Genomic DNA, 14950 nt, shown 5'->3' on the forward strand with positions numbered 1-14950 from the left:
CCATTTCAACTCCCCCTCCCATTCCTCAGACGACATGTCCATCCTGGACCTCCTGCAGTGCCACAACGATGCTACCCGAAGGTTGCAGGAACAGCAACTCATATTCCGCTTGGGAACCCTGCAGCCCAATGGTATCAGTGTGGATTTCACAAGCTTCAAAATCTCCCCTCCCCCGACCGCATCCCAAAACCAGTCCAGCTTGTCCACGCCTCCCTAACCTGTTCTTCCTCCCACCTATCCCCTCCTCCCACCTCAAGCCGCACCCCCATCTCCTACCGACTAACCTCATCCCGCCCTCTTGACCCGTCCGTCCTCCCTGGACTGACCTATCCCCTCCCTAACTCCCCACCTACACTCACCTTTACTGGCTCCATCCCCACCTCTTTGACCTGTTTGTTTCCTCTCCACCTGTCCTCTCCTCTATCCATCTTCTATCCGCCTCCCCCTCTCTCCCTATTTATTTCAGAACCCCCTTCCCCTCCCCCATTTCTGATGAAGGGTCTAGGCCCGAAATGTCAGCCTTTCTGCTCCTATGATGCTGCTTGGCCTGCTGTGTTCATCCAGCTCTGCACCTTGTTGTCACCAATGCAATTTACTTGGGTCGAATGGCCAGTTTTCACTTTGTGATGTGTATTTATTTCTCTGTAATAGTGAAACAGTGGGGTATGAGAATGTGATTTAACTTGTGATGCTTAAAAAATGTGATTTGCACACTTCTCTTACTTCCCTGATTTTTATTATTATTTGTGGGTAATTTTTCTGTTAAGGTCAAATCTTCGTCTATAATTTTTCTCTATAAGCAACATAGGAGCAGGAATACACCATAAAGCTCATTGAACCTGATTTGCTGTTCTAGATAATAGCTGATCATCTACCTCAACGCTGTTTTCCTGTGCTTTCCCCGATGTTATTAGTAATCAGAAAGCTATCAATTTCTGTCTTAAACTTAATGGTTGAGTTTCTCCAGAAAAAGCTTCAATTAGTTCCCATCATGTGAATCCTAACACAACAAAGTGTTTTACTTTAGCTCTTATTTCATGCAGGCTCATTATTATCTCTTGAAACCTGGATTAGAGAATTCTGAAGATCCACCATTCTCTGAGTGAAGATGTTCTCCCTCGTCTTTGTCCTAAAATGATTTGCCTTTTCTTCTGAAGTGTTTTTTTTTGGTTTTAGACTCTGCAGTCAGGCGATTCCTCCTCTCTGTATCTCCTGTTTTCTCCCTTTAAGAATTTTCAGTTTCTTTGAGGTTGCCTAGCAATCATCTAAATCCCAACAAATGGAGGCCAAGACTTCTCAGCTTTTCATTGTAGGACAGTACCACAATCCCAGGAATTAGTTTGGTGAATCTACTGCACATTATCTATACAAGTATATCCTTTGTCTAAACAAAGGAAATAACAATCTATACTTTAGGTACCACCTCACTAGTTCTCTGCACAATTAAAACAAGATTTATTTCTCTTGTTCTCCATCCTCCTGTGATAAGACTAAAAATTCACTCGCCTTCTGAATCACTTGTTGCACGGACATACTAGCTTTCATACTTATGAACAAGATTACCTGGGTCCTTTCGTCATCATTCTCACCATTTAAAAAAAAAAATGCACCTGTGTTCCTCCTACCAAAGTAGATAGTCTCATGTTATATTCCATACATTCATTAATATGGAATGCTAAATTAATATTAAATGTTTTCTGGCCCCATGTCAAGTTTTTTGCAGATTTTACTGTATTCCAGATCATGACTGCAGATAGAATGGTAGGCTTTAACAATGCCAATATGTCAACAACTCAACAATTTGACAACTAAAATTATTTTAATTCTTGCTGTGCAATTATTTTCTCATCTGTTTTCAATTTTATCTTCCTCTCAACAAGCCTGGTAGAAATTAATAATAGTATTCAGTTACCTTGTTAATGACATTTAGCACTTAGCAAGAGGTATGTGTAGTGATGGTCAACTTTCTTTCTGGGGCTTGAATCAGAGTTAAGTCTCAGTCAAAATGACTTGAAATAACTTGAAATCATTTGAGCACTTCATAAGCAAGTGTGTTTTATGCTGATACGCATAGCACCCAGTGTTACTTAGGACCATACTGTACATGTGAGCAATAATGGATGTATGAAAGGGGCAGAAATAGTGTTTCTGTGGTGCTTTATTTGCCTTTTTGCTTTTAGCTCTTCTTTTCCCTGTTTTTCAACAAAGTTTATTGGGGAAGTGGGACAAACAAAATTCTGCCATTTCTGTAAACCAAGAGCCAGGAAGTGCAGAAAATAGCTGTTTGTTAACTTCCCATTACTCTTACTTCAGGAAACAGCATTCTCAACAGCCCAGCTGTAGTGTTGAATGCAGTTTATTGTACAGATTGTGATCAAAGATATCAAAATATGAAACTGGATAGCAGTTAGCTTATTAATCTCTATGATAACTCTACGAGAAGTTTATTAGTCTTCTACTTGCCAATCATAAAGGCAAATTTTAAATCTATAGCTGATTGTTAAGTATTTGTGTGATGTTAGAGCTTTTTCAACTGAACAGGTTCCAAGTTTTTTGATATTGCTGCTTTTTCATTAACTTGGACATCATCTGCTGCTTGCATCTTTTCCTCAATATCTTGAGCACTTTTTCTTCTCTCTGAATTAACTTTTTTAAACTGAGGTAGGAGTGCAATTGTTGAAGTTTATGTTCAGTCCTGGAAGATGATATAACTGTGACAAATACTTCTCACTTTACAGCATTTACAGATCCCCACCACCTTCTGGGTGAAATGTTTTGCCTCCAGTCCCCTCTAAACTTCTTGCCTTTAACTTTCAAATTATGCCACCTTGCTATTGACCTTTCATCTAAAAGGAACAGCTGTTTGCTATTCAACCATGCTGCCAATCTTTGTGACATCCACAAACTTAGTTATTATCCCTCCCACATTCTCATCTACATCATTTGTGCATATCTCACACAATAAGGGACCCGGCACTGATCCCTGTGGTATGCCACTGCACATTGGGCTCCAGAAGCACAGACAAACTTCAACCACCACCCTCTGTCTTCTACCATTAAGCCAATTTTGGATCCATCATGCCAAGTTACTCTGGGTCCCATGAGCTTTTACCTTCTTTATTAGTTTCCCAAGTGGGACCTTGTCAGAGGCCTTGCTGAAATCCATAAAAAGTACATCAACTGCCCTATCCTCATCCAAACACTTTGGTCACCTTCTCTCAAAATTCTACCAGATTTGTTGGGCATGATCTCCCTCTGATAAAGCCATGCTGACTATCCCTTGAACAAGCCTTAACTGTAAATGGAGATTCATTTCTCCTTCACTATTTTGTCTAATAGCTTCCCTACTACTGATGTTAGACTGCCTGGTCTGTAGTTCCCTGGTCTATCTCTACCACCCTTCTTGTAAAGTAGAACCATATTAGTTGTTCTCCAGTCCTCTCGCACCTCTCCTGTGACCAGGGGCTATTTAAAAATTTGGGTTAGGACCCCTGTGATTTCATCTTTTGTCGACCACAGCAATTTGGGATACAACTCATTTGGACCTGGAGATGTGACCACTTTTCAATCCAGCAAATCCTCCAATACCACCTCACTTCTTATATCAATCTACTGAAGAACTTTGCAGTCCATGTTCTTGAATTTTGTAATTGCATCCCCCTTCCAAGTAAGGACAGATGTGAAGTACTCGTTTAATACCCTACAAATATCCTCTGGCTTCATGCACAGTTTCCCTCCTTGGATAGGCCCTACTCTTTCCCTAGTTATTCTCTTCCCCTTTATGGACTTAGAGGCTATCATGACATTTTCCCTAATCTTGTCTGCCAGTATTTTCTCATGCCCCCTCTTTATACTTCTAATGCTTTAAATTCTCCCTGCATTTCCTACACTCCCATGGAGCCTCTATTTCACTCACTCTAACTATTCCTGTTTTCCTTTTTATCCAGCCCTGAATGTTCCTAGACATCCATGGTTCTCTAGACCTGTTGCTCCTATATTTCACCCTAAGTGGAGCATATTTGGCCTGAACTTCTCCAGTAGCTTTCTTAGTGCCTCCAAATATTCTGCTGAAAAGTTACTCTCAAGTAGCAGGTCCCAGTCTATTTTGGCCAGATCCTGTCTTGCTCCACTCCAGAACTTTTTTTTAGATCTTTCTCCTTTTCCATAACAAACTTAAAACATGTGCTGTTGTATCGCTCGCACTCTGACCTTGAAAACCTGTCCAGCTTCATTCCTCAGAATTAGGTCAAGACCTGCACTGTCCCTTGTAGGGCTATCTGCTTGTTGACATAAAAACTCTCCTGTATACATTTTAAGAAATCTGTCCCCTATAAAACCTTTACACTGATTATCCTAACTAATATTAGAGTTGTTGCAGTTCCCGAACAGAAGTGCCCTATTATTACTTCTACACACTTTCATGAATTGACTACGCATCTGCTCCTCAATTGCTTGCTGACTGTTGGGGACCCATAATATACTCCTAACAGTGTGACTGACCCCTTTTTATTCCTAAAAGTATGTTTCTCTCATCTGTCATTGCAAGCATGATTGAAATAGACTTTGAGAATCACACCTAAACCCAATACCACCCGTGTTCCTAACCACGCAACCTTTCAATTTAAAAGTTCTCATTGTATTGAACCAGCCAGACATGGAATTAAGAGGAAAATTCTGAACGGCATTCATTGTTTATAAAAATGATTGCAAGAGACTCAATCATGTGTGTGAATGTTTACAACAGAATCCCATACATGTTTTACCAGTGTCTGTGCCCTTTAATTTTCACAATTTATTATCTTGAAATGAGCACAAAAGATGCATTTTTCCAAATTTTAGCAAATCTTGCATAATTGCTGGCCTTAATGTAGTTTTACAGCTTGTAAATATAAGTAACTCAACAAGACAAGTTATTCATTCAATAGTGATGGGCTGCCAAATGTTTTATGTGGAGAAGTGAGAGCTGAGTGCATTTAATTTTAGCTGTGAGGGATTTTCAAATCTGTCATGCTGAAAGGAGCTAAGACTTGCCTGTCCTAAGACTTTAATTTGGTGCTTTTTAAGGAGTATAGTCTATGGCTTCTATGTCTTTTAGTTTTGCTGAAGTATCAAGCCAGTAACTCCAGTGTTGCTGTTCGTGATGTTGCATTGAGTTTTCATCAGTTATGTCTTGCACTTTGTAAGTGCCTGTTACCTCTATATCTACTGTATCTGTACAAACTTGCTTCTTACTGCTTGCTCAGATTCAGGATGTGTGTTTCAGTAAAAAATCCCCACCAAGTTATGAAAACGAATGCTTGCTTGAAAGGATGAAAATGACCCTTGCTCAAAGTAAAGTGATCTGGAAGAAATTATTTTTTGTGTTGGATGTAGTGTCCCCTATTACATAAAGGATATGTATAAGAAATCCAGCGTGAGCTGTGTTCACCCATTAGTGCCTCTGTCCTGGGTTGTTATTAATTGGTTTCCTCATTGTATGTATTCCTTTCATTTGTGATCAGTGTTTGTGTTTGAGGGTGTTTTGTCAAATGAGTTGTAATTGGTCTTCAGTTTGCTTTTCCATCTACTTTCTCCTTTAATCCTTAACAGATTAAATCTGCCCCTGCTGTGTATTTTGCACATCTACAAAATGGAAATTTCCATATTGGGGTATGCAGCCCATGATGTATCCATAAATGTATAATAGACATATCATGTCCTGAGAATTCTGCTTTCTATGCTGCTGTTTCATACTTGATTTACTTATGTGTAATTTGTCATATCCCAATAATTTTAGATATTTGGAAATTAAGACGGTAGGTTGTGGATAAGGTGTTCACAAAAACATTTTTAGGGTTCCTCCGGACTGTGGCCATATTTTTGAGGTGGGAGGAATGGGGTCTCAAATTTAAAAAGTGTTTGGGAGAAGCATCCTTACATTTTCAGTAAACTCTAATTTAAAGTAAGATCTTTGTATCCTGATTGTTTATATAAGAAATTAATATATAGAATAAAGCATTCTGCCTCAATGCAATGTACTAGTGCAGATTTCAGCTAATGGCAAGTTAGACCAGGCTCCTGCCAATTTAAATATAGTACAAGGAACTATATGTTGGGGATAGTGTCTCATAAGCCATGTGTAACTTTTACCCGATATTGTCCTTGTGATACTTTGTAAACTGGGTGGTTTCACATTTTTTGGGCTGTACCGGAACAACACAGCCTGTCTGGTTAGTAAACTATATTTATAGATCTGTTGACATTTGCAGTATTAGTTGGAGACATTACATCAAACTTTTCTGATTGGAGGAGGAAAAATTGTGTCAGAAACAATGGTTCATAAATCTTGGTGCATAATTGTTAAAGTCACTGCAAATTATTCTCCAGAGGATGTATCCTAATTTCAGAAAAATAGTACTGACTGCATTATTAGTTCTTAGTGTGCTGCAGTAGAAATAATAAAAGTAAGGTGAATGGAAGCAAAAGTTGTATAATGGGCAAGTAGAATTTTGATGTCCTTGTGGACCCTCCCCTGGTTACCTTCAAAGACACTGTGATAATGTATAAATAAATCCCTGAATTTTTCATCTTCAGATATTAACATTATAACATTGTGCAGTATTTTGATTCATCTCTGCAAGAAATGAAGTATTTTGGATTTTCTTTTCTGAGCATTTCCTCTGTGACTGAATGAAATTCTCAACCATGGGATTCGAGTCAGTTACAGGATCTTGCTATTTAAGTTATTGTAATTGTGTTGATTGAGCTGTTATCCATTAAGTCCTGAATTGTGTCAGACTCATTTTTTCCTTCAACTTTGCTAGTTTAAGCAATCAGTGCACAAACAAACTATGAAGCTGTTTGCTGAATTAGAAATTAAAAGGAAGGAACGTGAAGCCAAGGACATGCATGAAAGGTATGTAATTATGTTAAAACCTATGCTATTGAATATTCTGCATTTGTTTCCAGCACCCACATTTAAAAATGGCCACTTATAAAGGGTTAGTCATTAGAAACTGTTGATTTTGGATGAGGAAACAAAGCTGTGAAATATATCCTACTCTTAATTCTAAGGAACTTAAATTATCCAGTATTTGAAAACTTTGTGCTAAATCCTTTCAAGTCAACACCACTGTACTTGGTGATTTATTTTGGGTCCTGGTCCAACAGTATATTTCTCCAACTAAAAAAGGTCCTTATTTCAAATTCCTTTGTGACCTCACCCCTCCCTGATACTCTCACTTCCGTGTTCTTGCATATGCTATAATTTCTGACCTCAGTAGAACCTTCTGAGATACCCTGATTTTTTTTCATTCTAATGTCTTAGTCATCCCCTGTTTTCATCACTCAAACATTGGCTAGACCCTCAGCTTCTTGGGCCCTAAAGCTCAGAGATTTCCTCACTTTAAAAGGCAAGATTGGCAGGGAGGTAATATTTTCTGAAAGACTTTGATCAGGTTTTCGGACATCTGTCCTAATATCCCACGTAACTTTTTTTTGTTAACTTTGTTGTGAAGTGCCTTGGAATGTTTTACTAAATTAAAGTTGTTTTGTAGGGGCAAATCGTTCATTCCCACTTTATTGTTCTAAATGTTTCTCAATTCAGATGTATTTAGTATATCTTGTGATGTGACATTTATTTTCTCTGGGTTGGAAGAGAAACCTTTCCACTTACTGATTTATAACTTTTCCACAGCCCCCTCCCTGCTCTCCTCCTCTTCTCTCCCCCACCAACCCCACCATCTACATTCTCACACTTTATTCACTGTGACTCTGATTCATACTGGGATAAGATTAAATGGGTTCTGGCTTACTCCCAGTACTGCACCTGAATCTCAATCTTTGAGTATGGTTCTATGTGTTGGTGAACGTATTTTGCACCAGACTGATAGTTTTAGGATTGGAGTATGGGGCAAGATCATAACCAAGTCTACTCCAATGGTCGAGACAACAAGGTGCAGGGCTGGATGAACACAGCAGGCCAAGCAGCATCATAGGAGCAGAAAGGCTGACGTTTCGGGCCTAGACCCTTCATCAGAAAAGGGGGAGGGGAAGGGGGTCTGAAATAAATAGGGAGAGAGTGGGAGGCGGATAGAAGATGGATAGTGGAGAGGAAATAAACAGGTCGAAGAGGCGGGGATGGAGCCAGTAAAGGTGAGTGTAGGTGGGGAGTTAGGGAGGGGATAGGTCAGTCCAGGGAGGACGGACAGGTCAAGGGGGCGGAATGAGGTTAGTAGGTAGGAGATGGGGGTGCGGCTTGAGGTGGGAGGAGGGGATAGGTGGGAGGAAGAACAGGTTAGGGAGGCGTGGACGAGCTGGACTGGTTTTGGGATGCGGTAGCGGGAGGGGAGATTTTGAAGCTTGTGAAATACGCTTGGTTCGCAATAAACAACTGCACCTCCCAGTCGCGAACCATTTCAACTCCCCCTCCCATTCCTCAGACAACATGTCCATCCTGGGCCGCCTATAGTGCCACAACGATGCCACCCGAAGGTTGCAGGAACAGCAACTCATATTCCGCTTGGGAACCCTGCAGCCCAATGGTATCAGTGTGGATTTCACAAGCTTCAAAATCTCCCCTCCCCCGACCGCATCCCAAAACCAGTCCAGCTTGTCCACGCCTCCCTAACCTGTTCTTCCTCCCACCTATCCCCTCCTCCCACCTCAAGCCGCACCCCCATCTCCTACCGACTAACCTCATCCCGCCCCCTCGACCTGTCCGTCCTCCCTGGACTGACCTTATCCCCTCCCTAACTCCCCACCTACACTCACCTTTACTGGCTCCATCCCCGCCTCTTCGATCTGTTTGTTTCCTCTCCACCTATCTTCTCCTCTATCCATCTTCTATCCGCCTCCCCCTCTCTCCCTATTTATTTCAGAACCCCCTTCCCCTCCCCCTTTTCTGATGAAGGGTCTAGGCCCGAAACGTCAGCCTTTCTGCTCCTATGATGCTGCTTGGCCTGCTGTGTTCATCCAGCTCTGCACCTTGTCTCGGATTCTCCAGCATCTGCAGTTCCTACTATCTCCCACTCCAATGGTCACCCATGCTTGTTTACCAGCAGTAAGTAATGGTACAGTAAAGAGAAATTGGTTTTATGGGTCTCCCAGCTCTTTATTCCCAGGGCAGAAAAGCAAGGAAACATTGTAGGAAATTGTTAGGAGTGTTATCGTAAGACAGGCTGTGCAAGCTTTAACGGCCCTCGTTTTGCTGGGAATTGTAAATACCCACTATCCCGGCAAATAGTAACACGTTAAAGAGAAATTTCAGCAGCTGAGTGCTCATCTAAGAGCAAGTTTTCTCATGCTGTCCATACTTCTAAATACAGGAAGCGGCAAAGAGAAGAGGAAATTGAGCAGGAAGAGAAAGCAAAACGTGACAAAGAGTGGCAGAAAAATTTTGAGGTTTGTGAAATTCTAACTTGCCAATTTCTAATTCTTGTCATGTTTTGAATGGTTTGTGCAGCAATGAGCGATGGTTATGATTCTGCAGTCCTGTTGAAAATGGTTTCCTTCTGAAAAACCAAATGATTTTAATAATTACCTTGACATCAAGATGTACAGTGAGTGATGCATAATAGTCAATTTGATAGTCCATCTTGAAACAGTGATAAAAATAATCTGTTTTAAATTGTAATTTAATGACTAATATTATAAGAAGTCTGGATTCTTATTAAAGAGCACTATAGATTATACACTCCAAATCCATGTGCCATACTTCGATGAGTTTTTCTTGATGTGGCACAACTATTATGTGCTGAGCAAACCCAAATACAGAAATATACTTTATTTGACCAGATATTGTAGTAGGATTAACAATGAAGCTAACTGCGCTCACTATTGTCTGTATGGAAATCAGATAGCAACTTTTTTTTTTACTATTCTTTCACGGGATGAGGGCGTCGCTGGCTGGGCCATGTTTTATTGCCCAGAGGGCTTAAGAGTACACCACATCCCCTGTGGGCCTGGATTCACATGTAGGTCAGACTGGGTAAGGATGGCTGTTTCCTTCCCTAAAGGACGTTAGTGAACATTCAACAACGGATCACCATTAGACTGTTAATTCCAGATTTTTATCGGATTCAAATTTCACCATCTGCTGTGGCGGGATTTGAGCCCAGTTCTCCAGGACATTAGCTGGTTCTCTGAATTAATAGTCTAGTAACAATGCCATTAGGCCATCACCTCTCACCAACTTATGGAGGCAGTTAAACATGGAAGTTCAAATGTTGCTGTCAAAGGCATCTCGCACACTCCTGCAAACAACATTTTTCTGTCTGTATTGCTATTCAAATAGATTTACCGTTTTGTGGTAAACTCACCAGAAAGGTAGTGTTTGTTCATTTCAGAATGAGCTCCCTTTTAATGACATGGACAGTCTTAATTACTTCAAACAACCTCTCTAGCAGTGAAAAATGAATCTGAAAAATCGCAGTCTCATTCCATTGGCATTTTGTTGTTAGATTTCCTGATTCAGATATTGCATTAATGAATGGATCACACTCACTCTGGCCCAAGTTTAAAATTCCAAAACTTGTGTTTCAAACCGTCCGTGACCTCACTTCTTCATATTTCTGTATCATTCTCTGGCCCGGTGATCCCCACCTTTTTTTTTTGTTACACCAGCTCTGGTATCTTGAATAAATCTACTTTCACAGACTGACATTGGCAGCTGTGTCTTCAGCCAACTAGATTATACAATCTGAAACTACCTTCCTAAATTCTTCTGCTTTTCAACCCCGCCTTAAAACCAACCTTATCATCAGAATTTAATCATTGCTATGTTCCCACCCCTTGAATATTTCCTCCTTTGATGCCATACAGAATTTGATTAGTTCAAGAAATTCTGTAGATGTTAATGTTGGGTGTTTGATATTTTAATATGGCATTTGTTTGAAATATGAAAAGGATCCAAGCATTATTAATCTGTTTTGTCATTGTGAACTTGAGTTACATCTCCAGACAGTGTACTGATTGCGATTTCAAGTGCTGGGGATTATTTGTTTGGCACAGCGCGCCAGAACAGTTTGAAGTAATAAATCGGGGTCTTTTACAAGAACTATGTTAACTTAGTGAATTGTTTTTCTACAGCACTTCTTCTCACTTGTTGGCAACATTTGGTTTGTTTTTCTACTTTTTGCTTAAATGCACTTCTCCACAGCATATTCTGGTGAAGAGCCGCCTTTAAGATATGAGGATTGCGATGGTGTAATAGATTGCAGGCTTCAGATCTCACTGTGATCAGATTCTTGTTGTTTTTTCCAGCCAGGGGTAGAAGACCTTTAGAGATGATGAGCTCCAAAGTTAATGGGGAGGATGGGTGAGGGGCTGAAATCAGCAGAAGAATCCAGCAAGCTCCTGCTGCACCCAATGGCAAAACTTCATTACTGTCCTGGCATCCTGTTTTTAGCCTAGCAACCAGCCAACTTGATGGTCTGTTCAGTGGGTAGGAGGAATCACCTCCAGCAGGAGTCCACAGCAATGGATAATTCCCGATTGGTGGGAGACCTGCAGTTGAGACTGAGAAGGGGCAGGGTTGAGCACTTCAGCTCCTTTCTTCCAGGGATTTCTTCCTGTCACAAACACTTTAACATTGGGTATTCACTGCTGTACAAGTTACAGGTTAGGCTTTGTTCCACGCATTCTTTTATGTCTGTTGGCACTCTGTCACTGTGTCTGCAGCAAATTAATATTAAGGCCAATAAGTTGCTAAAAACAGTGTTCTAACGTGAGTAAAAAACGGAAGCTTTGCAATCTATCTCTATGGTGATTACAGATAAAGCTAAAACGGCTGATCGAAGATTCATTGACACAATGTGAGCTAGAAGCTCACATCTTGGTCCCAGAAAATAATTGGGCAACAGTCTTGATTCTACATCGGTAAAACGTGGGTTGAATTTTGTCCTTGCTAAGTACTCCCAGTGCTGTGTATTGCAGAGATTGTATATAGTGTCCAGGCCTACCACAACATCTCAACTACAGAGGGCAGACCTTAATAACTGTGACTTTTTTTTGGCTTGTCATTTTTCTGCATCGCCAATTGTCTACATGGTATTTTGAATTGTAACTGCTTTAATTCTGCTTGGGCACCCATTTTAGTACACTGAGGCAAAGGTAGGTCATTTACTAGAAAATAACATGTTCGGAAGACTGTCGTACACTTTTGGTTTTTAAGTATTAACTGCTGTATGTAATGGTTACCACAGGAAAGCCGTGATGGTCGTGTTGATAGCTGGAGAAACTTTCAAGCCAATAAAAAAGGGAAGAAAGAGAAGAAACAGAGGAGTTTCCTCAAGCCACCAAAGGTTAAGATGGAGCAGCGATAAGAGCCATCTGAAAATAGTTTAGGAAAATATAATAGGAAATGACAAATACAAACTATAGCAATGTTTACTCCAGACCATGTTCTTCTCTTAGGAGTAGTGTTTGCAGTTTATTGGCAGAAATGTTTTTTTTTTTCCCCCCTGTCCATTCTACTGATTGTAACTGTTGTAGTAGCTAGTACTATTTTTTAGTTTCACCCCTGATGATCTATGTAGCAGGGCTTCACTGCTTCCTGATTCTAAACCAATATGATGTAAATGTACAGTATAAAAGAGGTTGATAATGGCCTTGTATCCTTTTGAAAACCTTTAATTTTTAAGCCCTGTAATTTAACGTTTTGTAACCTTTTTGTACTGTGAACAATTTGTCTATCTTTAGTCATCGAAAGTAATCATTAAAAGTGTTTGGAAATAACAAAGTATGTGTTTTCTATTTTCAAAATTGATAGATGCCATATATTGTATAATTAGATTGCATCATAATTTGAAGTATTTATCAAATTTTGACTTTTATTACAGGTATTAAGATTGCATAACAATTGCTTTAAATTTCAAACTCCTAGGGAAAGAATATACATTGTAACTTAAAGAATGAGGTACTAATACACAGAGTAATAACTTTACTAGAGGTACTGGTTGATGTTGGGACAACAGTTGTACAGATGAAATCATTCAATTTCACAAAATGCTAACTATCCATATCTGAGTGAATATTGGTTCTGGGTGGGCTGAGGTCAATGCAGATAATTCAGTGCAAAACGAGGTTAGATTCTTTCTGGATTGTCATACAGTCACTTTCAATTCTCTCCAATGAAGAAGATGGAAAATACTGCAAATGCTTAACTGGTATGGCCGCATTTGTGGAAACAGCAACCAAGTTATTGTTTCGAGCTAATCACTTTTTATCAGAACTCCTCGTTTGTCTCCTCTTTGCTTGCCCACTAACTGTTTTGGTACCCTACTTGACATTTTAATTTTCAAAATATTGTAAAAAATCTTGAATAAAAACTGATCAGTTCAGGCCATTTTGATTTGTGCTTTGTTACTTTATAATATCTAGAAACTGGGAGGGTTCATTTTTGGTTTGGTGCTTTTATGAAGTCCCTTGAATGTTACAATGCTGTCTAGTTACATATTACTGTTCTCTTATCATGAGCAATCTAAGTCGTGCTTTATCGTGCTGTTACGTACATGTTTACTTCAGATCAATGACTTTATCTCAAATTTAATCTTGACTGGAAAATAAATTTTTTGCATCAACTATATTTCTTTGAGAAATTTGCACATACGTCAAATGAGTAGTTGACGACAATATTTGATTGTGAAAGATAAGACTGGGTCCAAAACGGTAATTTTTTTGTCCAGTTTTTTTCACTTAATTTGTTTATGACTTGAGGTCTGTGGATAGATGACGCTCACATGAACATCAACTCCAGAAGATATTTCTTAAAAAAAAAAATGACTTCCCAACATCATAAAAGAACTTTACAAGCTATCCATTTTGTTAACATGATTCCATTCTATTCAATCAATCTTATTTGAATCCTTTTGAGATGTCCAAGTCAGAGCATGATTCTGTTGCCTTCAATTTTGAATAAATAATTTGCATTTATATAGCATGTTTAACATAGTAAAACAACATCCCTTGGACTTAACAGAATCAAGATACAACACTGTCGAGTAAGGAGATAATAGACAGGTTTAAGGACGATCTTAAAGGTGGAGATTTTTAGTGAAGGAATTCCAGGCTGAGGTCTGTGGGGCTTACAATTTCTAAATCTCAATTTGACATTATATTTTTGACAAATCCTATAAAATTGTGTCACTTCTTGCTTCTGCTTAATTGGAATTGACAGCAGTCATGGAGTATTAAGTTGTCAACACATTGTAAGTAGATTAAATTGGTCACAACAAAAAGACCTGAGGGATTTTTTTTAAATAAATGGCTAATTGTTAAGAAAACCTCTTCATAGGAAGGTGGGCAAAACAAATAAGAAAACAGGGATTCAAAATGGAGATTTTTAAGTAAGTGGCAGGTTTATGAGCTGTTTGACTTACTCAAATTTAAATGGAATGCTATTTACAATTTTTACATTAAAAACACAAACAAGCACCAAATTGAATGTTAAATTCTGCAGCATGCGCATGAAGTTTGGATCCAAAATATTTTCCATTCTGTACAAGCTAAAATGTAACAATTTAAAAAGAAGTTTCACGTTTGGATTGTCTTGAGCAAATTTTATGCCCACGTAACCAAATTCACTTTCTCATGAAGTACGGAAAGAAGTTATATGAACCATATCTTGAATGAAACTATTTCTGAAAATGAATGTGATTTGAATGCTGATGGTATGACATTGTAAACTTTGGGACAGAGAGTGAGGCATCATTTCAAGTGAGGCGAGAAACTAACATGCCATCTCTTCATGTCTACGCAAAGCCAATTCAATGGATCAAAACTTCTAATGAGCATCTGAGAGGCACTGCCTAAGTGATCAGTTGGTAACTTACGATTATGGTGAGCATAGTGTATCTTCCTTGATATTTAAAATTATGGAAATGTTCAGATTTGTGCAAAGAGCAGGCCTGATTGATGATTTGGCACAAATTGCACAAGTGGAATTGTTTGCACAGTTTTCAGCTCAAACTTA

At 39.2% G+C, this 14950-nt stretch overlaps 1 protein-coding gene across 1 annotated transcript in view; it reads left to right on the forward strand.

The window, feature by feature from the left end:
* dnajc8 (DnaJ (Hsp40) homolog, subfamily C, member 8) overlaps positions 1-13324 on the forward strand; it is a 35612-nt gene extending 22288 nt beyond the window's left edge. The window contains exons 7-9 of the mRNA XM_048613287.1: positions 6804-6895; positions 9306-9381; positions 12183-13324. Coding sequence (XP_048469244.1) covers positions 6804-6895; positions 9306-9381; positions 12183-12302 — 288 coding nt within the window. The 3' untranslated portion in view covers positions 12303-13324. The remainder of the gene's footprint in view (positions 1-6803; positions 6896-9305; positions 9382-12182) is intronic.
* Positions 13325-14950: the final 1626 nt, after the last annotated feature.

The sequence above is a fragment of the Rhincodon typus genome, chromosome 27, assembly GCF_021869965.1.
Source record: "Rhincodon typus isolate 14 chromosome 27, sRhiTyp1.1, whole genome shotgun sequence".
Lineage (NCBI taxonomy): Eukaryota > Metazoa > Chordata > Chondrichthyes > Orectolobiformes > Rhincodontidae > Rhincodon > Rhincodon typus.